The sequence below is a fragment of the Arachis ipaensis genome, chromosome B2 (genome assembly GCF_059453495.1).
Source record: "Arachis ipaensis isolate K30076 ecotype BB chromosome B2, ASM5945349v1, whole genome shotgun sequence".
Taxonomy (NCBI): domain Eukaryota; kingdom Viridiplantae; phylum Streptophyta; class Magnoliopsida; order Fabales; family Fabaceae; genus Arachis; species Arachis ipaensis.
Window position 1 is genome coordinate 102,120,393 of NC_142437.1, and position 14,805 is coordinate 102,135,197.

Sequence of the window (14,805 nt, forward strand, 5' to 3'; positions counted from 1 at the left end):
TTGTCGTTCGGTTTATTCGTTAGAAGATTCGACAAGTTTGACTAAGTTATCGTTTAATAGTTCTTAACTGTTAATTTCACATAAACACAACTTCTTTAAACTGTTCCTGTGTAATAAATATATTATCACTACTTAGAATTTTGATCAGAGTCACTATCATTTCCATAATTTTAGCGGGTCCATAAGTGTTTATGATTATATAGTTTCGAGTAGGGCAATGCTACGGCGGTGATGAAGTTATTCTTCATCAGCTGCTGAAGCGATGTCGATGAGCTATCTGGCTGAGGCGTGTGACGTTGTTGTATATGATTTTAGGTTAAGAGTTAGGAATATTGTAAATGATTTAGGATTTCAGAACTAGAATTCAGGATTTACAATTTATAGATTATCGTATATATCGAGTTTAGACTTTATTAGATTATGATTTATCATTTATGGTGTTAGGGTTTCGATTTTAGGTTAAAAGGTTAAGGATTTTATATTTAAACTTAAGAGTTTAATGAAACTGATTGAATGTTTAGGATTTAGGATTCAAGATTTAGAGAAATTACTGTTAAGAGAGAGTTTAGAATTTATACTTTAGGATTTAAGTTTGATAGTGAGATTCAGAGTTTAGTGTTTAAGGTCAAAATTTAAAAATTGACAAGATTTAAGATTGTAAATAGTTAAAAAAATATGACATTGATTTAAAGAAATAATTCTTTCAATTAAAATGTACGTAGGTTCATTAAACTGATACATCTAATGATTATCATATATCTTACAGATATTTTTTAAATAGCTAGAATTCTTATTATAACTATAAAAAATACTTTCTAATTCGCTTATAAAAGAAGGATCATTAAAAATCTTCAAAAATTAATTTTGAATATTAAAATATATGGATTTACAATTTTTTTAGCTATTGTTGTCCTAACTATAAGAATTTTATTAGATACAAAATTTCTAATATTTTTAACACCGACTAATAAATAATCAACATTTTATATTATATTATATATATATATATATATATATAATGTGAATAAATTATTTTTATTACTAAATTTAATTATTATTTTTTTTAGGTTTCTCATAAATTATTAGATTAATTTAGTTGAACTTATTTACTAATTAAAATTATTCAACTTTCAAAATAAAAAAAAGAAAACTTTTTCCATATGTTAATTTTAATTCGAAATAATTTTTAGTTTAATTTTGCTTCACACATTTCATTTTTGAATTATATAATTCTCTTTCTATAAATAAAACCAAATATCATTTTATTAAAAAAGTGTTTCCATATATATGTTCATTTATTTTGTTTTCGGTTTTTTTACTCATCACGTGTCCTAAAAAATCCTCTTCATGCACAAAAATTTTAACATATCAGATATACCATACAAACAAAAAAATATTACAATATTCATTTCTTACTCTATAACCCAACAAAAAGCCCAATCAAAACAAAAATTTCACCAACAAAATGCCAAAAAGCTTAATAACTAACACACCTTCATTAACCAATAATTAAACTCTCCTAATTACCTCACTCTAGACAAAACTCCTGCCTAGTCAGTCACCGCTAGCAGACACTGTCTGCGCGTGTAGTCACGCAAACCCATGTGTCACACAATGGGCTACACCACGCAGTTTCCTTTCCTGAGGAAAAAAAATCACTTCTTCATGCTAGCATTGGCCAAAAAACACCGCATGTGAATGCAGGCCTCTCTGCAAGTTTCAGACATGTGGATGTTTTTCTCTACCTATATAATAGACGGATTAAGATTCTTTAAATTAAAAAAATTAATACGGTGATAAAATAAAAAAAATTAACTATTTTTAAATTAAAATAATAAAATACACCTTTTATGAGAATTATAAATTCTCACTTTATTACTTTTTTTTAACTTTTTTTTTTTTTTTACTTTAAAGAATCTAAACTCATGATTGATCTTGAAAAAAGTGAAGTCCTTCCGTGCGGTTGACACTTGACAGAGACACCTTCAATTGTTCAACAAACTCCCGTACCCATTTCATTAATTAATATTTTTTTCTAAAACGTGAATTCACACATTCTTGATTCTGCAACAACTACCAGCAGCAGAAGTTGACTTTCTTTTACATCATTGAAGCTTCTCCAGTGTTGAACAATGGTGGCTCCTTCTTCTCTGCGCACTTTTGAAGTACTGCTTCTTGTTCTCACAATTTTGCTGCAGATAGCATTTCATCAGATTGAAGCTGCTTCTGCAAAAGTTGAATACCTTCCTGGTTTTGATGGCCCACTCCCCTTTTATCTTGAAACTGGGTACGCTCAGCATATATGTTCACCATTTCAGTTCTAGATTCTTCTTTTCTTTCTTTTTTTTTGTTTGAGTTATTTTAGTTTATGGGTAATAATTGATCAAAGTGGTAATTAGATTTTAGAGAAAATGATAAATAGGTTTTTGACTTTTGATCCGTAGACATTTAAGTTCTTGAAGATTTAAAAATATCTTTCACTTTTTCAAAATCTAGATATATCGATTCCTCATGTCATTCTGTTCAGATTCAACGAAAAAAATCAAATTACAGATATAAATGTACACATGAGAGAGTTTTTAAAATTAGACAAATTAAACTCAGAAATCAATATATACACTCAAATTTTAAAAAAGTTAAAATCATAAATATATTTTTAAATTCTAAAAAATTTAAATGTTTACGAACAAAAATAATCAGAGATCAATTTATTATTTTCTCTATATTTTATTCAGGTGCGTGGTACTAATTTGGCTAGTTTTGTAGTAGTATCATTCGGATGCTGCTCTAGAGAAGATTTTTGAGCTATTTATGTTTTTTTTTTTTTCGAAACAAGTTTTCTACTACTTAGAATTTAGTAAAGAGTTTAATTTTAATACACTTATAAAACATTTTACACGATTGTGTAATTACATTCATTCTTTTAAATTAATATTAATTAATTTTTTTATCATTCATTAACATTAGCTAATTTTTAGTATTAAACTTACTTTTAAATTTTTACCGGAAAATTTAGACTTTAGATTTAAAGTTTAACCTATAATTTATGATTCAAAATTTAAAATTTAGCAGCAAAAAGAAAAAGAGAAATGCTAAAATATTTTGTCAGCAGTTAGTCATTAATATTTAAAAATATGAACTAAAAGTACGTTATTGAATTATTAAACTAAAAAAATTAGATTGATGACTAAAAATAATAAATTCTACCAGTTCTCTAACATTTCTTAAAGAAAAATCATAAATATAAAGATAAAAAAGTAATTTAAAAATTCCAAATGACAAATAAAAAGTGACTATTTATGATGACTAAAGTTTAACATGTCTGAATAAACCATTTGATATAACAGGAGTACAGGACACAGGTTATGTGCTCATATTTTAGCGATTAATCTTTCAATGAAGATATTTTAACGTGCGTAACCACCCATATAACTTAATACAGATTCAACTTTCAATACGAGGTTTATGTCTTTTACTACAGGTACGTGGGATTGGGGGAGACAGATGATGACTTGCAAGTATTTTACTATTTTATTAAGTCAGAAAATGATCCTAAAAATGATCCTCTTATGCTATGGCTAACTGGTGGTCCTGGTTGTTCTTCATTTTCTGGCCTTGCCTACCAAATTGGTAATATATATCAACTCTTCCTTCATATTTTTCTTTCCTTAAATATTACACGTATATGCATGTATTCTTTATTTATCCAAAATCTCTGTTTACCCATGACCAAAAAAAAAAAAAAATCTCTGTTTACCAATAAGACCTTTGCTTCCATCTGTCTCCTGAGAAGTGAGAACATTAAACCATTTGTTAGAGTTATAACTATTAATGTTATTTTTTTCTATTAGCTTATGTTAGAGAATCATTAGCATCAATTAGGATCAATTAGTATCGTCTATATTTATGTAGTATATCTGTATATTAATTATAGGATTCTATGCCTTTATTACTCTGATTCATTTAGCAGCTATAAATACCTCTTGTATATTGTACTTTCCAATACAACTCAATAATACACTTTTCATATTATTCTCTCAGTCTCTTGTTTCTAACATGGTATCAAGAGCTTAGGCCTTTTTTTTCCGATGAATATTAGTTCATAGCCCCTTTGTTTTTCCTTGTCGGCAGTGTTCTTTGGCCTCCTTTTTCGTTCTCTTTTTGACGTTTTGGTTCGTCACCCTCATAACCATCTTGTTCGTCTTGTCGCCGTGATTCCAACGCAACCAGAACCGTCGCCATCCGCCTCCGGACGCGCCCCCACGCGCCGCCGAAAGTCGCTGCCACAACCAGTTTGATCTTCCCTCCCGCTGCCACTCGTGCCTCTTTGATCGCAATTTTCGAGCTGTTTCCGACGCTTTGGTTCGTCACCTCCAGCATCATTGTGTTCTTCTCTTCGTCAGCTTCCCAACGCCGCCGAGATCGCCGCCAAAGACCACCGCACGCGCCCCCACGCGCCGTCAGAACATCGCTGTCCACCACCATCTTTTCTCATCCAGAAGCTTCAGTAGCCGTTGGATCTCGTTCAGATCGGACGGCCCAGGCGCGTCCACGTGTCACCCGGTAAGCTGGTTGGCAACCCTGACCCGCGACGACCCGACCCGACCCGACCCTCGACCCGCGTGCCACCTGTGCGCCAGCGTGTCCCCTTCCGCCTATCCGGTGCTGCCACGTGTCGTCGCTCGCTGACGTGGCGCTGACGCATCGCTGACGTGGCGCTGACGTGGCAGACAAGTGGGACCCTTCCTAAGGTTTTTTGGTGAGCTCTTTCCGATTTTGCCATCCGTTTTCTCATTTTCTGCTCCGAAATTGCAGTTTTTTTCTCCTCTCCTTGTTCTCTATGACTCCTTTTATGGAAAAATCAGATGTTTTTGCTACCACAGACAGAAAGGGGGCCTTCTGTCGCAACTGTAACCGTTTCGGGCACCCGTTCTCTAGCTGTCCCTCTGTTGAATGTCGCACATGCCACCAGAAAGGGCATATTAGCTACCATTGTTCACGGTTGTTCTGCCGTTATTGCAAGCTCTCGGGACATTTGCTTACTACCTGTCCTACTCGTCCACCACGTCCTGCGCCTGCTTCTGCTGTTGCTGCTACTACTGAACCTACCACTGTCTCTCTATCTGATATTGCATCTCTTCTACAGCGTCTTCTCTCTGTTTCTGGTAATACCCCTGCTGCTTTATCGAGCCCTCCAGGTACTTCTAAATGGTACTTTGACTCGGGTTGCTTTAATCACATGTCTCCGTTGCGTAATATTTTCTCGTCCATGTCTGCAACTACAAATGGACCTTCTGTCAATACTGCAAATGGCTCCCTCTTGCATGCAACACACAAGGGTTCTATATCTCAGTCATCTCTTAATCTTCCTGATACTTACTACATTCCCAAATTAAACTTCAATCTTATTTCTGTTGGTCAACTTGTTGATCTGGGTTTTGACGTCACCTTTTCTGTTTCTGGTTGCCGTGTACAGGATCCTCGGACGGGACAGATTATCGGGACTGGACGTAAGGTCGGAAGGTTGTTTGAACTAGAAAGTCTTCATATTCCTCCTGTACCAAATCTCTGTGCTGCTTCTTCTCCCTCTACCCTTCACTTATGGCATCAACGTCTTGCCCACACCTCCTTAGGAAAACTGCGTCCTCTTGTATCTCAGGGTGTTTTAGGTCAGGTTCCGAATGAATCTTTTGACTGCATTTCTTGCCAAACTGCCAAACAACCTGCTTTATCTTTTCACAATAATTCATCTCTTGCTTGCTCTCCTTTTGATCTCATTCACTCTGATGTTTGGGGCCCCGCTCCCACTGCCTCTATGGGCGGAGCTCGATACTTTGTTGTTTTCATTGATGATTATTCCCGTTTTACTTGGGTTTATTTGATGACTAATCGCCATGAGTTACCTCAGATCTATATCAACTTTGCTACTATGATTAAAACTCAGTTTTCCAAAGCCATTAAGGTTTTTCGACGTGATAATGCTATGGAATACCGTGATTCCAAACTCTTAGCCTTTCTTGCAGAACAGGGTACTCTGTCTGAATTTTCTTGTCCTGGTACGTCTCAACAAAATGGTAGAGCTGAACGCAAACACCGTCACATTCTTGACTCCGTCCGTGCAATGCTCCTTTCCTCTTCGTGTCCTGAGCGTACTTGGGGTGAAGCTGTTCTTACTGCTGCTCATGTTATCAATAGACTCCCTTCTTCTGTTCTTGGTAATGTTACTCCCTTTGAGCGTCTTTTTCATACCCCCCCAGATTACAGTTCTCTTCGAGTTTTCGGTTGTGTATGTTTTGTTCTTCTTCAGCCTCATGAACATAGTAAACTTGAACCTCGGGCTCGTATGTGTTGTTTTCTTGGTTATGGCACTGAACACAAGGGTTATCGTTGTTGGGATCCTCTTTCTAAACGTATTCGTATATCTCGTCATGTTGTCTTTTGGGAGCACCACATGTTTTCTCGGTTCTCATCCTTTGAGTCGATTCCTACTACTCAGTCACCTTTGTTTACTAACCCCAATGTTGATCTTTTTCCTAGTGATGATTCTACAGGTTCTATCTCGAGTGACCCTCCACAGCCTCCTGTTCCTCCGCCTTCTCCATCTCCCGATGTTTCCAGACCGGACGATGATCCTGCTCCTACCGTCATGCCTCCTCCTCCTGCTCGTTCTTCTAGGGTAAGGAATCCACCTCCTCATCTTCTTGATTACCATTGCTTTTCTACTATTCTTCATCAACATGAACCTAAGACATTCAGAGAAGCCTCCTCAAACCCAAATTGGCAACAAGCAATGCAAGAAGAATTACAGGCACTTGAAAAAGCACACACTTGGGATCTGGTTGATCCTCCTTCTGATCAGGAAGTTGTGGGCAGTAGATGGGTATACAAGATCAAGACTCGCTCTGATGGCTCTATTGACCGTTATAAGGCCCGCTTGGTTGCTCAAGGTTGTACGCAGGAGTATGGTATTGATTATGAAGAGACTTTTGCCCCTGTCGCTCGCCTTACGTCTGTTCGAGCTCTTCTTGCCATTGCCGCAGTTAAAAAATGGTCTCTCAGTCAGATGGATGTGAAGAATGCATTTCTTAATGGGGATTTGAAAGAGACAGTCTATATGAAACCACCTCCGGGATATTCTTGTCCTTCTGATAAGGTTTGTCTCCTTCGCAAGGCACTTTATGGACTTAAGCAAGCTCCTCGTGAATGGTTTGACAAGTTCAGCACTACCATATGCAGTCTTGGTTTTACTTCTAGCCCTCATGAGAATGCGCTCTTCATTCGTAAAAGCGAACGTGGAGTTGTTCTTCTACTTTTGTATGTTGATGACATGATAATCACTGGGGATGATGTTGATGGTATCTCTGCTCTCAAGGCCTCACTTCACCGTACCTTTGAGATGAAAGATCTTGGTTCTCTCAGGTATTTTCTTGGTCTTGAGGTCATCTCCACCGATGATGGCATCTATCTCTCTCAGGCTAAGTATGCTTCAGATCTTCTTGCTCGCGCTGGGATTACAGATAGTCGCACTGAGTCTACTCCTCTTGAGCCTAATGTTCGATTTACCTCTATGGATGGCACTGTTTTGGATAATCCGACACTTTATCGCCAGTTAGTTGGAGGTCTCGTCTACTTGACTGTCACCCGACCAGACATTGCCTATCCGGTTCATATCCTCAGCCAGTTCTTGTCAGCTCCTCGTACTACTCACTATGCGGCAGTTCTTCGCATTCTTCGGTATGTCAAAGGCACTCTATTTCATGGCCTTCATTTTTCTGCCCATTCCTCTTTGACCCTTCAGGCATACTCTGATGCTGATTGGGCTGGTGATCCCACTGATCGTCGTTCTACTACTGGTTACTGTTTGTTTCTTGGCGACGCTCTCATCTCTTGGCGTGCTAAGAAGCAAACATTCACTGCTCGCTCAAGCACAGAAGCTGAGTACCGTGCCCTCGCTGACACCACTGCTGAGGTTATCTCGGTTCGTTGGCTTCTCGAAGATCTGGGTGCTCCTCAGTCGTCTCCTACTGATGTTTTTTGTGATAACCGCAGTGCTATTCAGATTGCCCATAATGATGTGTTTCATGAACGCACCAAACACATTGAGATTGATTGTCACTTTGTTCGACAACGTATCCTTATTGATGCTGTTCGTCTCATTGCCGTTGGAACACTGGATCAGACTGCTGATATCTTCACGAAAGCTCATCACCCGACTCGCTTTCGGACTTTGTTATCCAAACTCAAGTTGGTATCCTTAGCTCCCATTTGAGTTTGAGGGGGGATGTTAGAGAATCATTAGCATCAATTAGGATCAATTAGTATCGTCTATATTTATGTAGTATATCTGTATATTAATTATAGGATTCTATGCCTTTATTACTCTGATTCATTTAGCAGCTATAAATACCTCTTGTATATTGTACTTTCCAATACAACTCAATAATACACTTTTCATATTATTCTCTCAGTCTCTTGTTTCTAACAGCTTAAACTTTTAGGATAACTAGTTTCATATCTGAAAAATCAAGAATTCGATTTTTGGTACACTTCAAAGGTAAAAAAAAAAAATAGTATAAGATAAATAAAAAAAATAAAGCCTTTACAAAGTTGCTCAAAAGTTTGTTTGTACTTTTCAACCAAATTGTATTAAGTTGAAACATATTTTTTAAATTATTTGATTTTCTTTTCTTCTTTCTTAGTGTACATGTTGCTGCATTTGAAATCTAAGTCACTCAATAAAAAAAATACACAAATATCATTAGTTTAATTCGCACAATAATTTTGTGATTTTAGTATTTTGCTGTGTTTAGTTTAGTTTTTTCTGTTCTCACTAACAATTTTCCTACTGAAATTGTTCCTACCAACATCTATAAAATTACTTTGGCCATCAACTGCAAATTATAGGTCCAATAAAGTTTAAAATTGAAGAATACAATGGGAGCTTACCTAATTTGGTTTTGAGGCCACAGTCATGGACAAAGGTAATGCATTCCATCCTCAAGAAATTTGTATTTTGTTTCTTGAACTCTATTCAAATTTAGTAATGGTAATTACTATTCGTTTAAGGAATGTACAGCTAATTAACTAACATTGAAATCATAATAATAGGTTTAAAAATGCTATTTTTGACAACTACTACTAAAAGGGAAACTTTTAATTGATAACTAATAGAAATTTTAACTTTAGTTTAAAATGTATATAATAAATTTTTGAAAAAAAAAACTACAACTTTTCGAGGGTGTGTAGAAATTAGAAACACACCTTTATTGTTCACTATCAATTAAGTGCTAACATATATAGCTAAATAGTTATGCAACAATCCTTTTTACATGATTCTGTTTTATATCTTGTTTTTAGAAAGTTTTATATTGCTAATCATTTTAATGGTGTTTTTCTTAATTTTTTCAGGTATCTAATATTATTTTTGTAGATTTGCCATTTGGAACAGGCTTCTCATATGCAAAAGATGTCATTTCCCATCGAAGTGATTGGAAACTTATTCACCACACCCATCAATTTATTAGGAAGGTAAAGTTACTAAGACCCACTTTGGATAAACAATTTAATTAAGCTATTTTTGAAAAAATAATTTAAATAATAAATATTTATATTAAAAGTAATTTATAAATAAGTTATTTTGTATTTATTTTTTTAATTTTAAAAGTATTTATTTTAAAATAAATGTATAAAATGTTTTTTTATTATCAGAGAAGTCATTTTTTTTAACTTCTCTAAAAACACTTAAATAACTTTTTAGAAAGTTACAATTTTAAAAATTGTACCAGACATTAATACTACTACTTTTTATAAGTGAAAAGCTCAAAAATGTAACTTTTGAAGCTTCCATCGTATTTCATGCTAATTATATCTTTTTTTTTTATTTCTTTCTATCTTTCGTTTGTTTATAATATAGTTTATTTTACTTTGAGGTATTCAACCTATTCACAATAGCTCAAAACATGTTATCTACCTTCTTCTATGTATGATTTATTATTAATCTGTCACACTTATGCCTTAATGATTGCAGTGGTTTATTGAACATCCGGAATTTCTTTCAAATAAATTTTATATGGGAGCTGATTCTTACTCTGGAATTCCTGCTCCAGCTATTGTTCAGGAAATTTCAAATGGTAATAAGTTTTTTTTTTTCGATGATAAAATCTGATTCATACTTCATACTAATCACTTTGCAAACTTTGAGTCCTTTTAAATAGGTCGGTTGTATCATTGTTTTTCCTTTTTTATTAATTTTATGGATATGATTTGCATAAAAAATTTGAAAATTAACTTAACCTTGTAAGTTGGCTAATGAGGTTAGAAATGTCTCACTTAAACTCTTTAAAGACCTTACCCTTGATAGATGTTGGACTTGTAATAAGAATGAATCTTTTCAGTTTTTGTCTTAATTAATGTTGTCAAATGTGATCTTCTATCTTATAACATCTTTTGTGAAAAAAATTGAGAGGATCCATGGGACTAATTCGGTAGTTGCTAAAGGAATTTTGATAATTCTTTTAACACAATAAAGGTGTCATCCTTTTTTTTTAAACAAAAAGCTCAACACAACAAGGTGAAAACACAACAAGGTGGAGTATAAAAAAAAGTACTAGACAGATAAAATAAACTAATTTCTAATCATTTTTGGCAATGTCATCAACAACCCAAAAGTTTAAATATAACTCCACTCTTTGTAATTCCTAATTGACCTGTTGACTACTTTCGCAACACTTGTTTCTTGATTCTTGAAAATTTTGTATTTCTTTCTAACCAAGTGCTCCAAATGATAACAATAAAACCAAACTCACCAATATTCTATCAATTAGACTGCACGATTGATTCTTGAATCAGGTAAACTTACGGTCATTCGGTTCTATATCCACCAGTTCCATATCCTGTATCCATGTTTTAAAGTCTTCCGCTGTTGCTGTAACGCCTTTACTTTCTTCCAAGTGCACAATCTCATTGAAGCCACCCATGTAGCAAAGAGGAACTTGACATATTTTCGATAGAAAACTCAACTCTTTCCACACAACAAGTTTCTCCTATGCGCACCATACACCAAGCAAACCGCACAATGAAAATCATTGTTTGTCAATTCCCTTTCTATACACAACTATCTTTCCCATTTGTAACAATTACTTAACCTAAACATCATATCATCCCACATTATAATAAACCTCCGAAAGTACCTTCTGATCCCACAAAATACTCTAAAACTGATTTTTCCTCCATTAACCAATTCTCATAATGATTGATTTGGATCATAATTAATATTTTATTTATCATTAGAAGCTGAAAAGTTTAATTGTTCTAGCCATAACTAACATATATAAAGCTTTGATTCACAGATGATTATGATTAAACTAGCTATTACTAAATTTCCTTGATTAACAGGAAATGATAAAGGTCTCCATCCCTGGATAAATCTACAGGTTTGTTAAATTTCTTTGATTCTGTTACCAACACATTAGTACATAAAAAAGAAAAAAAATGTTTTCATTATTAAAAGACTGCAATGCAAAATAATCATAATAATAATTTACCTTCTGTAAAGTGTGGTTTTTAACTATGAACTATGAAGCCTAAATTGGTCTTAATTTTTCACAGGGATATCTATTAGGAAACCCAGTTACCACAAAGAAAGAGTCAAATGATCAGATACCATATGTTCATGGAATGGGACTTATTTCCGATGAACTCTATTTGGTAATATTGTTTCGTGTTTAAGTATTCAGTTTCAGTGACAATTAAATTTCCGTTGAATTATTTCAATAGCATTATATTTTTAATGACTCATATAGCAATCTATGTAATGTGCATTTAAGAAAAAATCGAAAAATGTTACAAGGAAATCCCAATGATCCTTATTTTCTGTAATTCATAACAGTCACTGCAGAGAAATTGCAAAGGAGAGTATATGGATATAGATTCAGAAAATGAATTGTGTTTAAGAGACATGAAGTATTTTCAAAAGGTAAGTAATAATTAATAATCATCCAAATCTTTTTATGATGTTCCCAATCGTCCCTTTCACTACTTTGATATATTGAAAAATTTAATGTATTACAGAAGTGAAAGCGACAAATACTTTTAAACGAAGGTAGTATGATTCTTGTAAATCTCAATGGAATTTTTTTTTGTTGACCATATTGGTATCTCCAGTGTCTTTCGAGAATTAATATGTTCGACATTTTGGATATCTATTGCGAAGATGATTCTCTTAAGAACAATGAAGCGATGCAAAGGAGATTTTTGACTGAAATGCCTGAGGCCTCTCTTAGTTCTTATCTAACAGTGCCAGCAATGAGCTGCCAAGTAATTTAGCAAATCTTGTAAATAGGTTCTCACACATTTTGAATACAACCTGTTTTGAATTTGATTTCCTGCATTTTCTTTGTAGATTTATGGTTTCTTCCTCGGCACTCAATGGGCGAATGATGCAAGTGTTCGCAAGGCACTGCATGTTAGAGGGGTATGATATGATAAATCCACATTAACACTGTCTCATATTATTGGATCAAGAGCGAAATCTACCACGGTTATCTGTGTAAATTAACACTATATTGTTGGTTAAGAGCTTCTATTTTTTTTATTTGAATGAATTTTTTGCATAGACTTTCTTTTTTATTTTTTATTTGCTGTATGCTAAAATTCATTTTTTTTATCACCAATGATTGAACTCAAGACCTTTAGGTTATAGAAGATAATACCATGTCATGAAACTACTTCTTCCAAGAGCTTAAGCTGATAAGAGGAGACACATGAACGATTATATTTCTAATAAGCCCTTTACACAAGAGCTTCTATTTTGAAGGATTTGCGTACATTTTTTGTATAGGCTTTCTTTTCACTTTTTATTTACCTTATACTGAAATTCTTTTATTTTTGAAATCATCTTTGAATTACAGAAGTTCTGATGTCATGTCATGAAACTATTTTTCAAAAATTTTAAGTTGATAAGGCGAGGCATATAACTGGTGATATCTCTAACAGAATTTCAATTAGTTTGTTAGCTATTTGTTAGTTATTTTTAATTTGTTAGTTAAGTGACAGCAGGCATAGTTTGTTAGCTAGAGTTAAATTAATTACCATGGTTAGTTGGACTTTGTTAGCTGTAGTTATATGTCGTTAAATGATATTTAGCATTTGTAACTTGCGGTTTTCATTATCAAAAGCTTATCTTTGGATTCTTCAACTTCGCTTGTTTCTTCTCTGCTCGAACACCGAATTCTGCATCTGCTCAATGCTCTGCAGGAAATAGGGAAATGGGAACGGTGTTACACTACTGATTTTGACCATGAAATCACTAGTAGCTTCGAATTTCATGTAAATCTCAGCGCAAAAGGCTATCGATCTTTGATATACAGGTAAGTTTTCTTGTACCTTTGAGTTTTATGTAAATATCAATGTTCACATGTAAATATCACTATAAAATATTTTTGTATACGGCCATTGATATGATGTTTTCTTGACAGTGGCGATCATGATGTAGAGGTTCCTTTCTCGTCGACTCAAGCGTGGATAAGGGCTCTAAACTACTCCATTGTAGATGATTGGAGGCCATGGCTTTTGAATGGTCAAGTTGCAGGGTAAGCAAGAATCTTTTTTAGCCTTTATAATATAGTAGAGTAGATATGTCTAATTTACAATTCGGTGATACTACATAACCAAGTTATTTTAGTAATCAAGTTCAATCAAGTGGCTCCAATAGTTTATTGATACAATAAAAATCAATTGAAGAAAAAAGAGGAGATGCATAAGAAAAAGGATTTGGTTAAACTTGGTTACAAAATGATTTGTTCATCCAAGTATTTCTCTTTACCGGTATATCTATTCTTTAGTTTATGATAATGACTTATTTATTTTTGATATTTTCTATTCAATGAACACCCTAAGGCGTGTAATGTTTATGCAAGCAAATCTTGTTGAATGATTTGTCTTTTGAACAGATTCACAAGAACTTACGCAAATCAAATGACATTTGCAACAGTGAAAGTAAGAAAATGTTAAATTTTTTAATTACAAGTCTTATTTTATTTTCTTTCTTTTTTTTTCAATGAAAATTTTAAAGCATGACGAAAAATTTTGAGTCTCTTTTCAATACTTAATTGCAGGGTGCAGGGCATACAGCTCCTGAGTACAAGCCTGATGAAGGTTTTGCCATGTTCTCTAGGTGGCTCTCTAATGTCCCTTTGTAGTTGCTCATTCATCTATCGTTTGTTTTTAATTATTAATTATGTAATGTGTAAATATTTGCAACAAAAACTTACTTTCAAAATTTAAAATAATTTTTATATGTTGTCATTAAACTATTGTATTACATGGGATACAGTGCCAGGAATAAAAAGTGAATATTAAGCCCATTAATATGACCAAGATGAGGACACCTTAGTGGATGACAATTGACAAACTATATTTAAATGGACAGAATAAAAGAAAAAAAAGTTGAAGGAAAAAAAATAGTGAAATTATTAATTTTTTTTTATAGTTAAAAGAAAGAATTTAATTTTGATATTTTGTCTGTATAAAGTAATTTTATACATACATTTAATTACGTAATGTCATATTGATAAAAATATTCATTTTTTTATTGATTTTATAAATGGTTATTCAAAAAGATTAATATAATTATTGATCTTGTAAATAATTATTTAAAAGGATAAATATAACTACAGGACTATGTAAAACTTTTTATATTATTAATATATCAAAATTAAACTCTTAAATAAATTAAAAAAAAAGATTAATTAGGCATTTGGCTCATATAAGAGAAAATTCAGTGTTAGAGACACAAAAAAAATCTAA

The 14,805-nt window shown here is 33.5% G+C and overlaps 1 protein-coding gene across 1 annotated transcript; it reads left to right on the forward strand.

Annotated features, from left to right (window-relative positions):
• Positions 1-1,970: 1,970 nt before the first annotated feature.
• Positions 1,971-14,363, forward strand: LOC107625590 (serine carboxypeptidase-like 2). Its single transcript, XM_016328271.3, has 14 exons — positions 1,971-2,287; positions 3,482-3,630; positions 8,905-8,981; positions 9,409-9,528; positions 10,028-10,130; positions 11,395-11,432; positions 11,608-11,706; positions 11,888-11,974; positions 12,163-12,315; positions 12,401-12,472; positions 13,255-13,367; positions 13,476-13,589; positions 13,950-13,995; positions 14,115-14,363. The coding sequence occupies exons 1-14, from the start codon at positions 2,133-2,135 to the stop codon at positions 14,196-14,198; spliced, it is 1,410 nt and encodes a 469-aa protein (XP_016183757.1). The 5' UTR covers positions 1,971-2,132; the 3' UTR covers positions 14,199-14,363.
• The last annotated feature ends 442 nt before the right edge of the window (positions 14,364-14,805 follow it).